This window comes from Physeter macrocephalus, chromosome 21 (genome assembly GCF_002837175.3).
Source record: "Physeter macrocephalus isolate SW-GA chromosome 21, ASM283717v5, whole genome shotgun sequence".
Lineage (NCBI taxonomy): Eukaryota > Metazoa > Chordata > Mammalia > Artiodactyla > Physeteridae > Physeter > Physeter macrocephalus.
The window spans coordinates 49,295,213-49,313,698 of record NC_041234.1 but is presented as its reverse complement, the minus strand read 5'-3'; the positions used below and the strand labels follow the sequence as shown (position 1 = coordinate 49,313,698).

Sequence of the window (18,486 nt, the reverse complement as noted above, 5' to 3'; positions counted from 1 at the left end):
GGGTTCGTGCCCCGATCCGGGAAGATCCCACATGCCGCGGAGCGGCTGGGCCCGTGAGCCATGGCCGCTGAGCCTGCGCGTCCGGAGCCTGTGCTCGGCAGCGGGAGAGGCCACGACAGGGAGAGGCCCACGTACCGCAAAAAAAAAAAAAAAAAAAGGTGGCCAACAAGAAGAAATTTGGGAGACAATGGAAATGTTCATTATCTTGATCTTGGTGATGAGTTTATGGGTGCATACATATATCAAAACTCATCAACGTTTAAATATGTGTAATTTATTGGCAGTCAAATGTACCTCAGTAACACTGTAAAAAAAGAGTGGAGGGACCCAAATGTTGAGCTGAGGAAGAGCTTAGCAGGGCCTGAGTATTGCTAACGTGGCCTCAAAGTAGCTTTGTTGTTCAAGACCAGCATTCCTTCCACCCCATTTCATGGAGGCGCCACAGGCAGCTTTCTTGGAAGTTGTCATATCTGGGCCTCCTGAAGCCCTGAGGCTCCTTACTGCTGCTCCGCTGCTGCAGAGCATGGGACCCAACAGGCGTGGTTCTCAGACTGTGTCCTGCTCTTTGGCTTACCCCGGGGTGACATGGCAACCAGTCAGGGATAGGCACAGAACTAACTTTTCTGACTCCTTTCTCCCTAAAGATTCATGGGAAACTTGCAGCTGGAATTGAATGAAAATTCAAAAAGTTCAGGAGTTGATGAAACTGGTTAAGTCATTCGAAAGATTTCTATCGTTCCCTCTAGAGCCATCTCACTTCCACCCCCTGTCATCTTCCCTCACCTCACAGCTCCCTAAGAGGACATATATGTGGTACCTAAGATTAGCTTTCAAGCAGCAGAATTGGCTTTTTCTTTCTTTGCTTCCCCAGTTCGACAAATGCTTTTTGAGAATTTATCAATACTATGTGCAAGGCTGGGCCCTGTGGGAAACAAAGATGCCTAAGCCATTCCTCTGCCCTCCACATAAACTCTCAGCCTGGGACACAGTGGGCAAAACATGACGCATGCTGTGAAGGCTGTGCAAGGGCTGGAGCATTGCAAAAAGAGAGGGTGCTTGCTTCTACCCAGGGCCCTGGGGGAGCTTTCATGGGGTGGTACCACAGAGGTGAGCCCCAATGGATAGGTCATTGCCCAAATGAAATGGCATTTGGATGGTGTTTTACATTTTACAAAGTGCTTTTCATTTAATTCTGCCTCATCATCACAACCATTTAAAAAGGAAGGTGGGCTGTAGCATTAGGCCCATTTTATTTTATTTTATTTTTTATTTTTTTGTGGTATGCGGGCCTTCCCCTGCTGCGGCCTCTCCCGTTGCGGAGCACAGGCTCCGGACGCGCAGGCTCAGCGGCCATGGCCCACGGGCCCGGCCGCTCCGCGGCACGTGGGATCCTCCCAGACCGGGGCGCGAACCCGGTTCCCCTGCATCGGCAGGCGCACGCGCAACCACTGCGCCACCAGGGAAGCCCCAAGGCCCATTTTAGAGACAAGGAAACTGAAGCTCACAGGGGATCAGCCTGGGAGGTATGGCATTCAACCCAGGGCTACAGATCTAACCCTTCCTACCACTCCATGAAGCTGCTTAACAGGCAGAGGCAGGAGGAGCAAGGAAGCCAGAAAGCCAGGAGTCTTTGGGCCATGATGGGTATTTTGGTCAAAGGAAAATTAGGATTTTGTAAGGAAGTGGTGGATCACAAGACTGGAAATGATGCCTGGGACCCACTTGTTGGCAGCTTTTAGTGCCAGGCTAAGGGTCTGTGTATTTATCACCTGTGTTTTATAAGAATAAGGGTAGATGTTAACTAGGTTTATTGTGGTGATCATTTTGCAAAATATACAAATACTGAATCATTATGCTGTACATCTAAAATCAATACAATGTTATATGTCAATTATATCTCAATTTAAAAAAGAATAGGAGAATATGAAAACAATGTATATATAACTGAATCACTTTGCTGTGTAGTAGAAATTAACAAAACATTGTAAATCAACTACACTTCAATAAAATAAAATAAAATAAAAAGAATAGGGCTAGAATTAGTACTTGGAAGGGAGGTGGGGACCAAACCAGTGATGTATGTAAGGAGCTTCCTTTGCTTTGCTTTTAGGCCCCCAACAAAATAAACAAACAACATTAGGGTGACCCCAGTCCCCCTCCTTCAGCCATGAGTAAATTTCCAGAGAAGGTACAAGGAGACACTCATCCAGGTTAAACAACAAAAGCCATTTCCTTCAGAGCAGCTTGCTTTCAAGCTCCCATGGAGGGGGCAGTAAGGTCAGGGAGCAGAAGGCAATGAGAGAGGGTAGGAAGATAAAGGGAGGGCCAGGAAGGGAAGTCAGGCTCCAGGCCACATCCTGACAGCCAGCCGGGCCCAGCCTGAGGCTCTCCAGAGATGCTCTGGCCAGTTTCCCACTAGGACAAATTCAACCTTAATCAATCTGTTTTCCCCTCCAGCTCATTGTTGTTGCAGGCAAAAGAGAAAGCCCTTGTGTTGAGACCTTTTGCTAGTAATCCCAGCAGCAGAGGCAGCAGCATGCACCGGGCAGGAAAGGGCAGGCCCCCGCGGAGGCAGTGCAAAAGCTCACGTGAGTCAGGGAACCTGGGGCAAATTACTGAGCTTCTCTGAGCCTCAGTTTCCTCAAGTATCAAAGGATACCTGCTGAGCTGGCAGGAGAATTCAAAGAGCTCAATCAGATGGAAGCCCAATGCAGTGCCTGGCTCCCAGGAGGGACTCAATAGATGCTAGCTTCCTCAATTCCTTCTCATTGCGCCTAGAATGGCTGCCAGGGGATGCCCGCGACACAACGAAGCAAGATGTCATCTCACGAGCAGAGGCGTCCAAGCCTAGTGTAGAAATCTGAGGTTTAGTCACCAGCACTTCTGCCCTGAATTTCAGCAAGGAAAGCATTAGAGGAAGCTAATGAGGAAACAAAATATAGTTAATGGCCTAGTTCTCCATGCTCATGGAGGAGAATATTAGTAGATCTAATAGATCTAATTGATTAGTAAATCTATTCTAGGTTTGTCTCACTGTCACCAGAGATCCAGAAACAGAAAGGTCTCCAGAACCAAATGCTGGTAAATCCTGTCATACAGCCCTCCTGGCAACTATCTGCACATAAGGCTCTTTTTAGAGAGGCAGGTCACTCTAAGGCAGTGTGTCCCGATCTCCAGTCACCTGTAGGCCACCTTCCCAATTTTTATCAGAGCCACAAACCACCTGAACTATTACTTAACTCATATTTTCCTTTAAAGTTCTCACTCTTTCACTTAAAGAAACTGTATATCGCTCATGTAAATGGAAAACCACTACCATGTGCCCTAAATTAAAGGAAACCATGAAAACAAATGCACTGCTATTAAAATAAAAATACTTATTCCTGTCCCATCTAAAAGCCTGAGCTGTACCCCCAATCCCAGGGCAACATGGGCCCACTTTGGGAAGCTGACTCTAAAGAACAAGATTGCTGCCTTGAGGATGAAGCCTACTCCAAGACAGACCTGGCGGCCAAGCTCCTGCCCCAACAGAACACCAGGCTGGAGTGGGAAGGCTCCGATGAACAGCTGGTTTGGAACATGGTGTCTTTGGGTCCTGCCCTGGAATCTCCTCTCAGATTATGGTAAGTCAAATGGTACCTACCACCTACGGACAGGCAGAGAGCTGGGCCAGAAGGCAGGCAGGTAAGGGAGCAGCCGCAGTGCCCTGGCTCTTGCTGGTTCAGACTGCATCCCTTTCGGATCCAAAACTTGCACTCAGGAAACTTGTCTATTTAATATGTTGCTAATTGAACGAAGATCCCGCATGCTACAACTAAGACGTGGCGCAGCCAAATAAATAAACAAATAAATATTTTTAAAATGTTGCCAACTGTATTTTTTTGGCAATGATTTCCTCCTTGCTCTCCTGTATTATTTTATAAATTTCCTGTTGAGAATACCAAATGTCTCAGGAGCTCAAAGAGAAGGATGCGGTTCTGGTCCTCAGGTGGGCTAACAACCAGCACGCCCGAGGCCACGTGGGGTAGTGTGGACAGTGGAGTCAGTGAGAGGATTCCAGGAGGAAGATGAAACTGAAGAAATGCATCCCTTCTCCACTTGGAAACCCTCCTACTACAGTTCTTGCCTGCTAAGAACTCGGAGGGGCTTCCTTTTTGTTCTTACTTTTGGTTTTCATGAGGGTCACCAGCTCTTTACATTCATTCAGAGATCAAACAGCAAAGGAAGCTCCTGGACAATATCTTTAGTGACAAATTTGGGCATTTGATAGCTACCCTCTCATAGATCTATTTTCTATTCCTCATCTTATCCTAATGAAGAACAGGCAGGTTTCAAAGAAGGAACAGAACTGCTTGATAGACAAATAAAAACAAGCTTTTTGCATGGAGAGAGGGGCAGATTTATCCACTCTTTTGACCAGAAAATGGGTTCAAAGAAATTTGCCACCTCCTGCCTTTTCCCTTCTTCTCCATTCCCTGAGTCTTTTCCTCTCCAGGATGGCTGGCTGGCTGTCACGGTAGGGTAGGACTATATGAGCCAGAGATGATAGAAAACAGAGAATCAGAGATGTCTAGAGTTGGGGAAGGCCAGGTCTATAACCATGGGCAAAGAGTAGAGGAAGACTGCAGGACTGGCTGGCTGTGGGCTTGCAGCCTTCAAAGTGTGTGGAGAGACCAGAGGTAACTGATTGTACACCAAAGACTTCTTTAAGTCAAGGCAATCCTAACATACAAAACAATGGACATGTCCAACTTCCTAGTGTGCCTGGAAATCAAAGCTAAATGCACAGCCTCATAGGCAAGCCAAAAACTTACCTGTCCAGCACATGAAAAGATGCTCAGCATAAGTAGCCATTAGGGAAATGCAATTCCAAATCACAGTTAGGTACCACTTTGCACCCATTAGGGTGGCCATCATTTTTTTAAAAGGTAAAAAATAGCAAGTGTTGGTGAAGATGTGGAGAAACAGGAACCCTTGTGGTACATCACTGGTGGCAATGTGAGGTGATGCAGCCACTGTTTAAAACCGTATGGGGGGCCCTCAAAAATACCCCAAAGAATTGAAAGCAGGGACTCAAATAGATATTTGTACACCCGTGTTCAAAACAGCATTATTCACAATAGCCAAGAGGTGGAAGCAACTCAAGTATCCAGCAATGGATAAACACAATGTGGTATACACATTCAGTGGAATATTATTCAGCCCTTAAAAGGAAGGAAATTCTGACACATGCTGCGACATGGATGAACCCTGAAGATATTATGCTACGTGAAATAAGTCAGACGCAAAAGGACAAATGTTGTATGGTTCCACTTATATGATGTACATAGAAGAATCAAATTCATAGAGTCAGACAGTAGAATAGTGGTTTATAAGGGGTTGGGGGAGGAGGAAATGGGGTGTTACTGTTTAATGGGTACAGAGTTTCAGTTCTGGAAGATAAAAATGTTCTGGAGACAGATGCACAACAATGTGAATGTACTTAACGCCACTGAACTGTACACTTAAAAATGCTTAAAATGGTACATTTTATGTTATGTATGTTTTATCACATGCACACAAAGAACGTGCCTGCCTAGTACTAAAGGCAAATGAAGAGAAGGGACATGGAGTGATCCCAGCCCCCTAAGGCTCTCACTCCTGCTAATAACCCACCGAGGGGGCAGGGGATGTACCATTCCAGGTGCTCACTGGAAAGGGGACCTGAAGCAAGGATGAAAGCGAGGGGCCCCTCTGCATGTCTGCAGGAGGCAGGCAGTATTGCAGTAGACAGGGAAGGAGGTAAGATAAGGAGAAACAAGGAAATACGGAGCCAGGAGGACTGTGCACGGGGAGGGGAGGGGAAGAGCTGCTGGGCAGCAGGAGGCCATGGTGGGTGCTACCTACAGAAAAGTATTTATTCTCCCCAGTGGGAAACTCTGGAGCTTCCAGCAGCTCCCCTTAATCCAAGCAAACCCCAACAAGAAGGGAAGCCACCCACCCCTTTCGCCTATTCCGTGAGTGGCTGTTTAAGTGCAGGCTCTGTGCTAAGGGCTGGTGGTGTCAAGAAGGAAACAGAGATGAAATGTGCTCTCAGGGAACTCACAGACTTGTAATAAGGAAAACAGGCAAATACACTACTAACTAGAACCCAAGGGAAAAGGTCCCAGAGGCCCTAGAACAAATCCGAGCAAACGTTGTGGAACGGATAGAAGGGAGAAATGCTGTCCGGCTGAACAGGCTGAGGGGACCTTGTGAAGGAGGTGGCCTTTAAGTTGGGCACTGAGAGCTGGGAAGATGGGGTCTGTGATTTTTGTTTTGTTTATTTGTTCTTCTTGAGAAATAAGCTCTATGCTCATCATTTATAATATCCCAGGTTGACTTTCCTCAAACTTTTTCTTACACAGCAGAGCTTTATGTCAGTTTTACAACTAAAATCTTTGAACAAATTAGTTTACATAGGCTCTCAGTGCAGGTAAGACTTGGACATGTGACCACAAAGGTACCGATTACCATATCAAATATTGATCATCCAAATATATTTAGACACACAGAGTTGGAAATTGGCAATTTGCAAATGGAATTTGACACCACACCAGTGTCTGTGAGATGTCAAATACACAAATAAAACTGAAAACATTGTATCCACTATCTATATATTTTTTCAACATGATGCCAGGTGTACAGTCATTTGGAGATTATATATATATATGTAAACATATTCAGTCTGGGGGGCAAATATGTGGCATTGGAATGTTGAACATTGTAAAAGATGAATTGTTGAAGTCTTTGAATACCAAGCTCAGGAGCTTGGACTCAACTGGAATGCCACCATCAAAATGAGCATTAACCCCTCTCCCCATCACACTACAGGCTGTGCTCAATATCAGGATATGCCAGAAATCAGTAGGATGTGGCTGATGCCAACCCTGCAGAAATGGCCACATGGCTTAGTGTGGGAATGACAAACAGAGCTGTGCAAGTTAGGTCACAGGGATGGGGAGAGCTTAAAAGCCACAAGAAGGACCCACCATGTCACAGGTAGGAGCAGAGCCGTGGCACAGATGCTTACCCAGATCCTTAGGAAGCTGTAAGGCATGTGCCACTGTTGGGCATTTAGAGTGGCAGGAATCCCTGGGGGCAGAAAGACACAAGGACTTTTCCCTATAGCAGCCATCGGCTGCTGATGTAAACTCCAGCTGGAACTAGGGCAAAAAGTCCAGCTCTCCTCCAGTTTTTAACCCCACCCCCGAGTCCTCCACCCTCAGGCTCACTAACTCCTCTGCTTTTTTTTTTCAGTTCCACTGCACCAGCAGGCAAAATACCATGGCAACCTGCCCTGAACAGGGAGCTGGGAATGCTCTGTACTGCTGGCCAGGTTGGGTCCAGCTGGGCATATTGGGACCGGCCGCTGAGGCAGCTCCTTAGCCTCGCCTTCTTGCCTTCCCCTGCAGGCTTCCTCTTCCTCTGGAAGCTAGCCTTTGCCTCTCACCTAGGCCAGCTGGGCAGCCAGCAGGTACCTGGCATACATCCCTGGCTGGACAAACTAGTGGCTACACCTACTGGCCAAAGGATTCCAGGTGGAAAAAAAATACTCTGATGGATGGAGCAGAGGTCTGCAGAAATCCAAGAAATAGATAATCCAGATCCACCACTTGCAATGCAAAAGCACATGCTCAGGTGGCTGCACTCTCTACCCCTGCAGACGGCCTGGCCCTCCCGGCCACCTGGGGCCTCCTGCTGCTGGCCTGCAGGCACTGGTGTGATCTGGAGAGGCCAGAGGTCACACAGCAGGCCCCGGGGAAGTGTGCTGCCCCCTCCCCACCCCCAGGCCTGCTATGTGGCATCCCAGGGAAAAAAAACAGTCCCCCACCCCTGGTCTCTGCTTCCTGGTCTCCGCTCCCTGTGTGTGGCTTGGTGTGTGGAAGGGGCAGGGGGTATTTTGACTTTCTGATGAGCTTGTGTGTTCAGGCTGTGGGATCTTGGCCTTTCCGCTTGCAGGCAGGGCTGAGTGACTCCTGCTTTACCCAAGTGGCAGACTGGGTGGAGAGTAGGCCAAGTCAGAAGGCAAGTTGGAGATTTGATGTGTGGCAGTGATTGTCTGAGCAGATGGCAAGGAGCAGCCACCTCTGGGTTGGGGTGGGGGAGCTCAGTTATTCCCTGGTGAAGTGGCCTGGAGTTTTTCATCCCTATCTGTGAGCCAAGCAAGTCTGGGACAAAGCGACTCACTCCTCCACCGCAATATCTCCAGCCAGGGAAGTTCAGAGGTGCTAAACTACTGGGTGGTGCCCAGACTGTGCAGGTCCCTAGAGCCTGTTTGGGTTCATCCTGGCCCAAATCTCCGGCCTGTGTCTTTCCCACCCTTCATCACCGAACATATTCCTCTCCATCCTTCCTAACTCTTCTCAGACCTCCTCTCCTCCAGGAAACCTACCCCAAAGTCCTTCTCAGCCAAGCCCAGCCCAGGATCCTCTCTCTCAGCACACTGAATGACCTCTGTCATGGGGGCCCTGACAGAGCAGCACTAACATTTTATTTGATCATGTGAAGGCATTTTAAAAACTGCTATTTGGGGCTTCCCTGGTGGCGCAGTGGTTGAGAGTCCGCCTGCCGATGCAGGGGACACGGGTTCGTGCCCCAGTCCGGGAAGATCCCACATGCCGCGGAGCGGCTGGGCCCGTGAGCCATGGCCGCCGAGCCTGCACGTCCGGAGCCTGTGCTCCGCAACGGGAGAGGCCACAACAGTGAGAGGCCTGCGTACCCCCCAAAAAACAAAAAAACAAAAAAACCTGCTATTTACTATAATCAAGATTTCATAAATAAGAGGATGTTTTAACCTCAAAAAGTTGGAATGACATTTGGCTTTATGAAAAATTACAGCATCATTTTTCACTGTTTTAGCTCAGAAGAGTGAAAACCTTATGAAGGATGAGCACCAGGTTGCGTTTGGGAACTACAGGCCTAGACACCACGTGGTTAAAAAAAAGCCTGTCTTGGAGGACATGTGAGCACTTCCTCCACATTTGGATGGCACTCTGAAGTTTACCAAGCCACCTGTACATGCTCACTACCCCCTTGGAGGTAGTGAGCATGTACCTTGGAGGTATCATTTCCATTTTACACATGAGGAAAACTGAGGCTCAGGAAAATGAAATCACTTACCCAAAGCCACACAGGTAAGGAAGACCCCAAATCCATAATCTCCTAGGCTTCAACACAGTGGTATCTGCAATTCAACTTAACAAGCATTTATTGAGAACAGACTCCTACCAAGTACAGTATTGTTCTGTCAGATGCAAAATTGAAGACGGCATGTCCCACGTCCTCACAGAGCTCACAGGGAAGCAGGGGCACTACAGATAACTGGGATTACATCACCACCTCTCAAGGTTGTTGTGACAAGGAATGACATGACTTATGAAGGCCCCTAGCATGAGGCCAGGCATCTAGTAGGCATTCAATAAATATTAGTTTCCTCACTTCCTTTCCTTCTTCAAAGCATCAGGGAGGGATGTGGAAAACAGCCCTGCTGCCAACAAGTGCCCATGCCTCCCAGCCCCAGTGCAGTCTGCTTTGGAGCACAGGAATAGTGCTGGGGAATTGTGTCCCTTAACATTTAGTACAGTCCATCCCAGTCTTTGTGATCTGTTTCTGGGAGCTAAGGATAAGTGCATCTGAGGGATGAGGTTAGGAAAGGAGGCCCATGGCCCAAGAAAGCTTCTTAGGGGGCCAAGAGTCAAGGACCAGCTTGAGTGAGAAGAGGGAGAGGTCTGGTGGGTGGCGAGGGGCAGGAATCCTTCACTCCTGGTGTGTGAGAAGGCTGAGCATGGGGCGGGAGAGAGCAGATGAAGGGGCCACTGTTTAATTTTGCCAGAATGGAAGGGAAACAAGGGGAGTGAGGGAGGTTGGGTGCCCAGTTAAAGGGTCTGAGGCTGAGGATGGAGGTTTGCCAAGTCCTCGAGTCTCCAGTGAGCATTCCTGTCGAGACCAGCTACCACATGGGAAAATCCTTGGCAACCTCTCCACTGACAATGCAAATAGAAAAGAAAGGCTGATGGTGAGTCAGGTCCTGTGCTGGGCCCTTGATCACACGTGCAATTTCTATGGAGTCTCACAACTCTGGAGCAGGAGGTGGTACTAGCCCCATTTTACCAATGAAGAAACTGAGGCTCAGAGAGATCAGGAAACTTGCCCAAGCTCACACAGCTAGCAAGTGATAGAATGGGAGTGAATGCTTTAAAATCCACACTCTTCTACAAAATCCACACTCTGCTCCAATCAAATTATTTTATTTACCCAGTTATCCAGTTAGCAGAAACGCTATAAGTGACTTTTGAGAAAGACCTGAGAAATGGAAATATGTTGTGAAGATTATTTGAAGAGTCCAGATGTGAAACAATATGGGCTTCAACCAAGGCAGCAGTAATAGAGCTGGAAAGGACAAGACAGATGTGAATGTGAAGCCAGATGATGGCTCATTTTTCAGTCTCTTTGGCGAGCTCATCGTTTTCTACCTACCTCTCAGCATTCACCAAGGCTTGCTCCTAGTGTCCACACTCTGTACTGCCTCCCTCTATGATCCTGTTCACAACCACAGCTGGGCACCTCTATATGTGGTCTTCAACCGCCAGTGTTCTGGTAAACCAGTTGGGACAGGAGTGGGGGAGGGGACACCAATATGTAGCATTTGCCAACTTCCTTCCTTGCTATAAACACTTTCATCATAACCAATTAGAAGTAAGCAATGGTTTGATAACCAGCTTGCAAAATTCCTCAATATTTAAACAACAGTTCTTGTAGCTCCAGAGCACCACTGAATCCACCCAGCCCTCTCCTATAAACTCTAGGTCCACATAGCTGAATAGCCTGCTGCTTACTTGACCCCTACTCTTGGATGTTTCAATGGCACCTAAAAATAAACATGCCTGAAACTGAATGCATGATCATTCCCCACAAAACCCCATCTTCTTCTGGGTTCTGCAGAATATAACCATCTATCTACCTGGATGTGCAAGACAGAATGCTAGGAGCCTTTCTGGACATCTCTTTCTCTATCTCTTTAATCCTCACACTCAGTCTGTCACCAGATTCTATTGATTTTCCTTCCTCAGTAGCTCTGGAATCCCTCCGTGGCCCCAAGGTTACCACCCAAGTCCAAGCCACCACTCCAGATCTCTCTCCCAGACTATGGTAGTTGTCCCTTGACTGGTCTCCTCCAAAGGAATCTCCACACTGAAGCCAGAGTTGCCAGAGGGATCGGTTCATAATGCAGATGTGAACATGTCATCTCTGGCTTGGAAACGTTCAGGGGCAAGGCTGAAAGAGGCCTGCAGGCCTTGCCTGTGTGAGGGCTTCAGGCCTCCCTCACACGTGCGCCTCTCACTCTGCCAGTCACTTGAATATGCTATGTTCCCTCCCACCACAGGGTCTTTGCACGAGTTCTTTCTTCCGTTTGGAATGCTGTTCCTTCCCTTATTTGCCTAATTAATTCCTATTCATCCTTCATATTTCATCTCATCTCCCTCAGAGAAGCTTTCTCTGACTTGCCTGACTTGGTCAAATCCCCTATAATATAGGCTCCCCTAGTATGTATACATTTGTCTATGTGATTATTTGGCTGTTATCTGCCTCCTCCACGGGACTGTGAACTCCATGAGGGCAGAGACTGGGTCTGGTCTTGTGGATCATTCTATCTCAAGTTCCTAGCACAAATTATATCCTCAGTAATTCCCGAGAAAAGTACTGAATGCGTGAATGAATAAGCGAATGAATGACTCCACAGAAGAGTCAGCAGAAAACCCCAGAGTGAGGCTACCTGAGTTTGGATCCCAGCTCTGTCACTTACCAGCTGTGCAGCCCTGGTCAAGTTACTTATCTCTCCTGTGCCTCAGTTTCCGCCTCTGGAAAACTGAGATGATAAAAGCAGTCGTTATGAGAATTAAATAAGCAAATATTTGTAAAGCATTTAAACAGTGCTGGGCACATGATGAGGTATATAAGTGTATAAAGTGTTCACTTAAATAAATAAACAAACAAGTTCTCCTGTCTCATTGGCTCAATGGCAAGCAAGAACGCATTTGTTTTCCAGAGAGTTCCAAGACTCCAGACCTCAAGTTTGGCTGTAGGAAACCCTCAACTTCAGCCTCTGTGGGCAGAGAAGAAAAGCCGAGGTCTGTGGAGCCCAGTTGACCTGACTTGACTCCGCCCTCCCTCTCCTCCTACCTCGAATCCATCAGGAAGTGCTGTCAGCTCTACCTGAGACACAAACCCCAAATCTGTCTTCCTTGGTTCTCTCACCCTGAGCTAAGTCACCATTGTGATAGCCCCACTTCCACTCTTGTTCCCTTAGAAGCCATTCTCCACACAGTGGCCAGGTTGAGCCAAAGAGAAGACCAATCAGATCTCATCACTCTCCGGCTCAAAGCCCTCCGCAGGCTCCTCATCACTCCTAGAGTGAAATCCAAACTCCTCCCCACAGCTCCCAGGACACTCCACCACACAGTCTTGCCTACCTCCTCAGTCTCATCTCTCAGCCTGCTCCAGCCGTAGTCAGCCATGCTCAATGCTTTCTCAAAGCACTATGCTCTCTGTTGATTCTGGCCATTTGCAATGCTATGCCTTCTAGTTGGATCACTTTATTCCTACCATAGCTTTCAGTCGGCTGACGCCTGCTCCTCCTCTGGATCCAGCCCAGGCTCCTCTGGAAAGCCTTTGCTGCCTCCCCACCTCCTGCCCATGGCTGTAATGGATGGCCCTCCTCTGTACTCCCATAGCATCAATTTCTTCTCCATCACAGTAAGTGCCACCCTGTTCTATCCCTGCCTGCTTACTTGTCTGTAACATGCCCCCCCAAGAGCTGCTGAAGTTGCTGAAGGCAGCGACCTGCTCTTGTTCACAGCTGCATGTCCAGCATCCAGCACAGGGCTTGTCAGAGAGCAGGCGGTTCAATACATTTTTGTTGAGCAAATCCTGACTTCACCATTCCCTAGGTAAGTGACCTTGGGTAAATTCTCTCTGAGCCTGTTTCCCCAACTGTAAAATGGGAGGATCGTACTTTGCCAAGCTGTCATGAGGATTAAATGAGATAACATACGTAAAGCACACAACACAGAGTAAGCACTCAATAAATGGCAGCTATTGTTGGATAACAACCGGTCAAGCGAAAGAAAAACAAGGCTCTCCTCCCTGCTATCCCATATCCACACCCATCCTGCTTCCCCCCGATCCTGTCTTCAGTCTCTTGAATAAAGCTAGAAAACCTGACCCAGCAAAAATAATCCCCTTCAGTAAACTCTTGGGAGAGAACTATCTTCTGTATCAACAACACACCCTTGGCTCAGTCTCCAGTGGACCAGCCCCAGGTTGGAGGTCTGGCTTTGCTTTTCACCCCATCCAGATATTTACAGTGTAAACCTTGGATGATCGGGAGGGGCACACAGACTGTGCCAAGAAACCTCAGGAAGGAACTCACACTGGGTCTCCACACAGTAATGCACACTGTTCTGGAATGGGAATGGGACATGAAAATGCTTTGTCGGCTGTGAGATAGAAGAAAGGGACCTTCTCTTCAGTGAGGTGGACATGCAGAGGCTGTGTAGCTCTCTCCCAGTTCTGACTGTAGTCTGCTCTATCTAGCAGAGAAAAGACCCAAGTTCTAGTTCAAGCTCCATCTTAACTTTTCTGTCTTTATGGTGAAAGAAGGGAATAGTCTTGGATGCCCCATCTCCCACTTCTAAACTGCAGCTGAACTGGAACCTCCAATTGGTGACCCCCAACTGTCTCAGTGTTGACATTCAATTCCAATAAATATGTATTGGTTACCTAATGCCTCTTTGACTCAAACTCAGAAAGTTGTCTTCTGATACATGTCACATGTACATTTTATACAATCAATATGTACCTACTATTTTGCTCTTTTTCACTTAGCATTATTCTGTACAAATATTTTCTCATAATAGCAGAGTTCAGAAAGTATCAAATTTGGTGACCATATGATAGACAAATGTACTAAAACGAAAACTCACAGTCTGCTTAGCTAAATCCCTATAATTGGCTGTTTGGATTGTTTCTATTTGTTGCTATAATAAATAGCACTTTGTACAATTTACTTTTGGAAGTTTCCTCTTCTGGATTTTTTTCTCTGGATGTGAATTCACTTTCAGAACTACTTCAGAAAACATACATGAAAATCAAAGATCCAAAGGCAGGAATGATTTCTTGCGTGGAGAAGCAGGCCTATCCATTCACTCCCCCCTCAGGCCTTGAAGTAGAGCCATGGGTAGAAACTACTCACGTGGCAGTAACAGAATGGGACAGTACCACACTCCACCAGACTCTTCCTTTAAGCTGAGGGAAGCCGAGCTGAGAGAGCCTACATAATCAGTCTGACCTTCCAATTGAGAGTCGAGGACACTTAGGTGCAATCATGTGAGCACAGAGAAGATGGCTCTTTCTGGAAACCTCTTGGTCTCAGGCCTTCCACATCTCAGAACCTAACTCAAACTCGGAGCAGGCTACTTATTTCTCTAAACTAGTCTTTATTGAGTTCTTTGGTAGATACTGCTAGGTGCCTATCTAACAGCCATTCCCTCCACCTTCATGCTTGCTAACAGAACTTCAATTTGTTCATGTAGCTGGTACAGATCCTTTCCCTGATACGAAAGGATCTTTGCCAGTTCCAGTCCCAGGTTTGAACTATAAGTGTTCTAAACCAGTTATTGGTCTAAGAGTGAGCACACAACACAGTTCTGGCTAATGAGATGTAAGGGGTAGTCTCCTGGGAAAGCCTCCTCATCCCAAATAACAGGACAAAATCCCCTGAGGAGAAGCACTTTGCTCCTTACTCCTTCTTCCTGAGAGAATGCAAATGTGATACTCAGAGATGCAGCAGTCATTTTGTGACCATGAGGCAACAAGTATGAGGGTGAAAGCCAATTCACCATGGATGCTGGAGCAGGCAAACACTTGCCTCTAAACTTTTTGTTATGTGGAAAAAAATAAACCTCTATTTGTTTAAGCCACTACAGGTTGGGTTTTCTGTAATCTGCATCCCAAAGCATACCCAACTGTACCTACCATGCACCTAGCACTTTGCTAAGCACCAATGAGGTTACAAAAGAAATGGAAAACACACTTCTTTACCTCAGAAAGTTGAGTCTACTTAGGGAGACACACACATACACACACCCCACAAATAGCACTATATGAAATATAAGCAAGTGACCAAATGGAAAAGACTGAGGAAACTGTTTTAGTCAAGGTATATAGGAAAGAGCCAGAGCTAGAAATAAGCACAGTATATCTGAGGAACAGTAAAGACCTACATGGGTCCTAGAAGGAAAATGGGAGATATGGGCAGATCTTAGGCTGAGGCTATATTCTAAGGACTGAGAACTGTTCATTCAGGAGTTTGGCCATGTTCTGATACTCACTGCAGAACCAATCTGGCAGAAATTCATGGCAAAATTTATCCTGGAGGAAGATTCACTGGATGGTGAGGTGTAGGCTGAGGCTGTGACACTCAAATGGGTGATGACAGCTGAAAGGGACACAGTGCAAGAGATACTCTGAAGGGAGAATTAACAGGACTTGGTCAGTGATTGAGCATGAAAAGGGGAGAGACAGAGAGAGAGAGAGAAAGAGAGAGAACATGAGAGCTCTCAACAAAGACCAGGAAGTTAAAGAAAGGAGATGAGGCTTTTGACTTTGATCTGCCGAGATGACAGCTGATTAGGCAGATTAATGTGTCTATTAGACGATTCCCAAAGCAGAAGCCCCGAATTGGGGTGTGGGAACAGAAGATGCAGCAGAAAAAGCAACACGATTTGGTCAAGACCAGTGTTCCCCCAACTTCAGTCTTCTGTATACTACTTTTATGACTTCTGCCACATGCTTAACACCTATACTGCTATCTTAATATTTTTCTTTAAATAAACTTCCTTTTTAAAAACTTCGGCATGGTTCTAAGCAATAATACCCTTGAAAGCACGGATTTTTATGTGAAAATTTTTTTTTCTAAAACACATTAAAAGAAATCCATGGCTACCAAAGTTAAAAAATGTTCAGCCATATACCACCTGAAATTATTTCATACTCCACCAGTGGCCTACCCACCATCCTTGGGAAAACACTAGCTCAGACACAAGTCATCAGGGACCTGTTTCATGAGGGTGGGGCATTTCTAAGAGCCTAATCTCTGTGCCATGGGCCTCTTGAATCCATCCTTTTCCCCCAAGTCAGCAATTTGCATTCTTTTCTCAGAAAAAAGTCTCTAGCCATCTGGGTCAAGCTGTAGGGGAGAGAAAGATGGAGAGGCGAGGTCCTGACTGCCAGGGTACCTGGAGAGATGCTGCTTACACACCAGGCATCTCAGGCTGACCAGGTGAAGGCTCTCCTCTATAGCAGTCTGGTCACAGAGGGGCCTCAAATCCCCTCATCAGGGCTCTAAGGAAAGATTCCTATAACTTGAGCTAACCAACAAACTCAGAAAGAGGCTAAGTTGCTGCCTTCCTCCTCCCTTTCTTCCCCTCACTCCACCCCCACTCCCCTAGCCCCCTTCCAAATCTGAGCTGGGCTTAGCATAAGAGGAGCATGACTCATAGAAACCAAAGACTGAGCTGGAGAGGTCAGGCTGCCAGGATTCCTCCCCAGCTGATGATGAGCAGACCTAGCAGCTTGGTCCTCAGCTCACGGCAGACTCAGGAGTCTGAAGGCTTTGGGCCTTTAGAAACCACAGGGTGACAAACATTCCCGAAGGGAAGGTCAGAAGACCAGAAAATGGCAAAGAGCTGGGATGAAGGAAAGAAGACAGTGTTCATTCAACTGCAGTGGGGTTCAAATCCTGCCTCCCCTAATGTCTTGTCCAAAACTCTATTAGGCCCTAAGTGCCTGCCTTCATAGTAAAAGAAGAAGAAGAAGAAGAAGAAATGTTTATAGGGAAAAAACTATGTGCCACATACTGTGCTGAGTGCTTTTCATGTATTATTTCATTTTCACAAAGACCTTATGAGGCAAGTACTCGTATAGAACTCATTTAAGAAATAAGGAAACTGGAATCAGAGAGGTGAAATAAATTGCCCAAGATCTCCCAGTAAGTGCGACAGCCTGGATTTAAGCCTAGGCATCTGGTTCCAGAGCCCCAATTCTTAACCATTCTGCTTGTCTTACCCACAACACCTTCTGAAGAATGTTGACATTAGATACTATTGGCTGGACCAGACATAGGTCTCCAAATCAGGGCAGAAAACCCATAGGTTGGCCAGCAGCCTAGACGGTGGCCTGAACTATCTGCCAAACATGGAAGATAGTGACTAATAGAATCACTCAGATCGTCTCTCCTGTGGAATCTGGACATGAGACATGGAGAGGAGGTTCCTCAGTCAGTAATGGGGGCTGGAGCAGACACAGAGACAGAGAGATAGAGACAGAGTTAGACAGAGAGAGACAGAGAGATATGAGGCAGAAGTCATGAGGCAGTGTAAGAGCCTTGAGTGAAGCAGAAGCTATGAAACAGAGTGAAAATAGAGGGAAATTATTGGTGGCAGCAAGAACAGGAGCTTCTTAATCGAAGAGCAGGGGAATTACAAGTCAGTCATTTTAACTTCTCTTTTGCCAATATCCTCACCTTTCTGACACCATTGTCCATCCATCATATCCATCTTGCAAATCCCCAAGCCTCAAAGCAATCCAATTATCTACCTTCTCTGCTCCTACCCCAGGACCACTAAGCGCTGCTTGGAGAAAACACCCCAACCTTGCAGATGGGAAGCATGAGAAATTCATGGTCTCGACCTCCACTGGGCACTCAGTATGTCTGGGCAACCTTTCTTTGAGCCCCTGTTGGGTTCTCTCTCCCTTCCATTCTCTCCAGTGGCTCCCTGAGCACCATAGCCTCCACTTGCATCCACAAACTTCTAGTCCTGCCACATCCCACTCACCCAACTTCACAGAAAAAGAGAAGCCACAGGCAGTAATGCTCCATAAGGAAATCTGCAGGCTCACTCACCACATCCATGCTTTCCTCCTTCCCCCTCTGACTCCTCCTGCCTGAGACTGACTTCTCACCTGTGCTCTGCATTCCATCTCCTCCCACCATCTCAGGGACCTCAATCCTCAATCACTCCTTTTCCCACCTGTATCTCCCATCATTCCCTCTCTACTATCGGCCTCCTCCCCCTCAGCACTGAAGTATACCCTCCCTTCCCCCATAGCCCTCAGTCATCTGCTAGCACTTCTTTTTCACAGATAAACTTCTGGAAAGAGCCGTCTACACTTGCTATCTCCATTTCCTCACTCGCACTCTTCAACTCAATGTTGTCTGACAACCAGTCCTACCACTCCACTGAAACTTGTCACCAACCACCTTCTTACAGCGAAATCCCATTGTGGTTTCTCAGATCTTCTCTTATATCGTCCTCTCCAAAGTATCGCCACCATTGGCCACAGCCACCATCTTGAAACATTCTCTTATCTTGGCTTCTGTGATGCTGTGCCCTCCCCTGGCTTTTC

General features: G+C 47.0%; 1 protein-coding gene across 1 annotated transcript in view; it reads right to left on the bottom strand.

The window, feature by feature from the left end:
• Positions 1–18,486, bottom strand: part of NHSL2 (NHS like 2) — a 268,115-nt gene that overhangs the window by 218,393 nt on the left and 31,236 nt on the right. Inside the window, exon 2 of the mRNA XM_024130930.1 lies at positions 7,385–7,390. Coding sequence (XP_023986698.1) covers positions 7,385–7,390 — 6 coding nt within the window. The remainder of the gene's footprint in view (positions 1–7,384; positions 7,391–18,486) is intronic.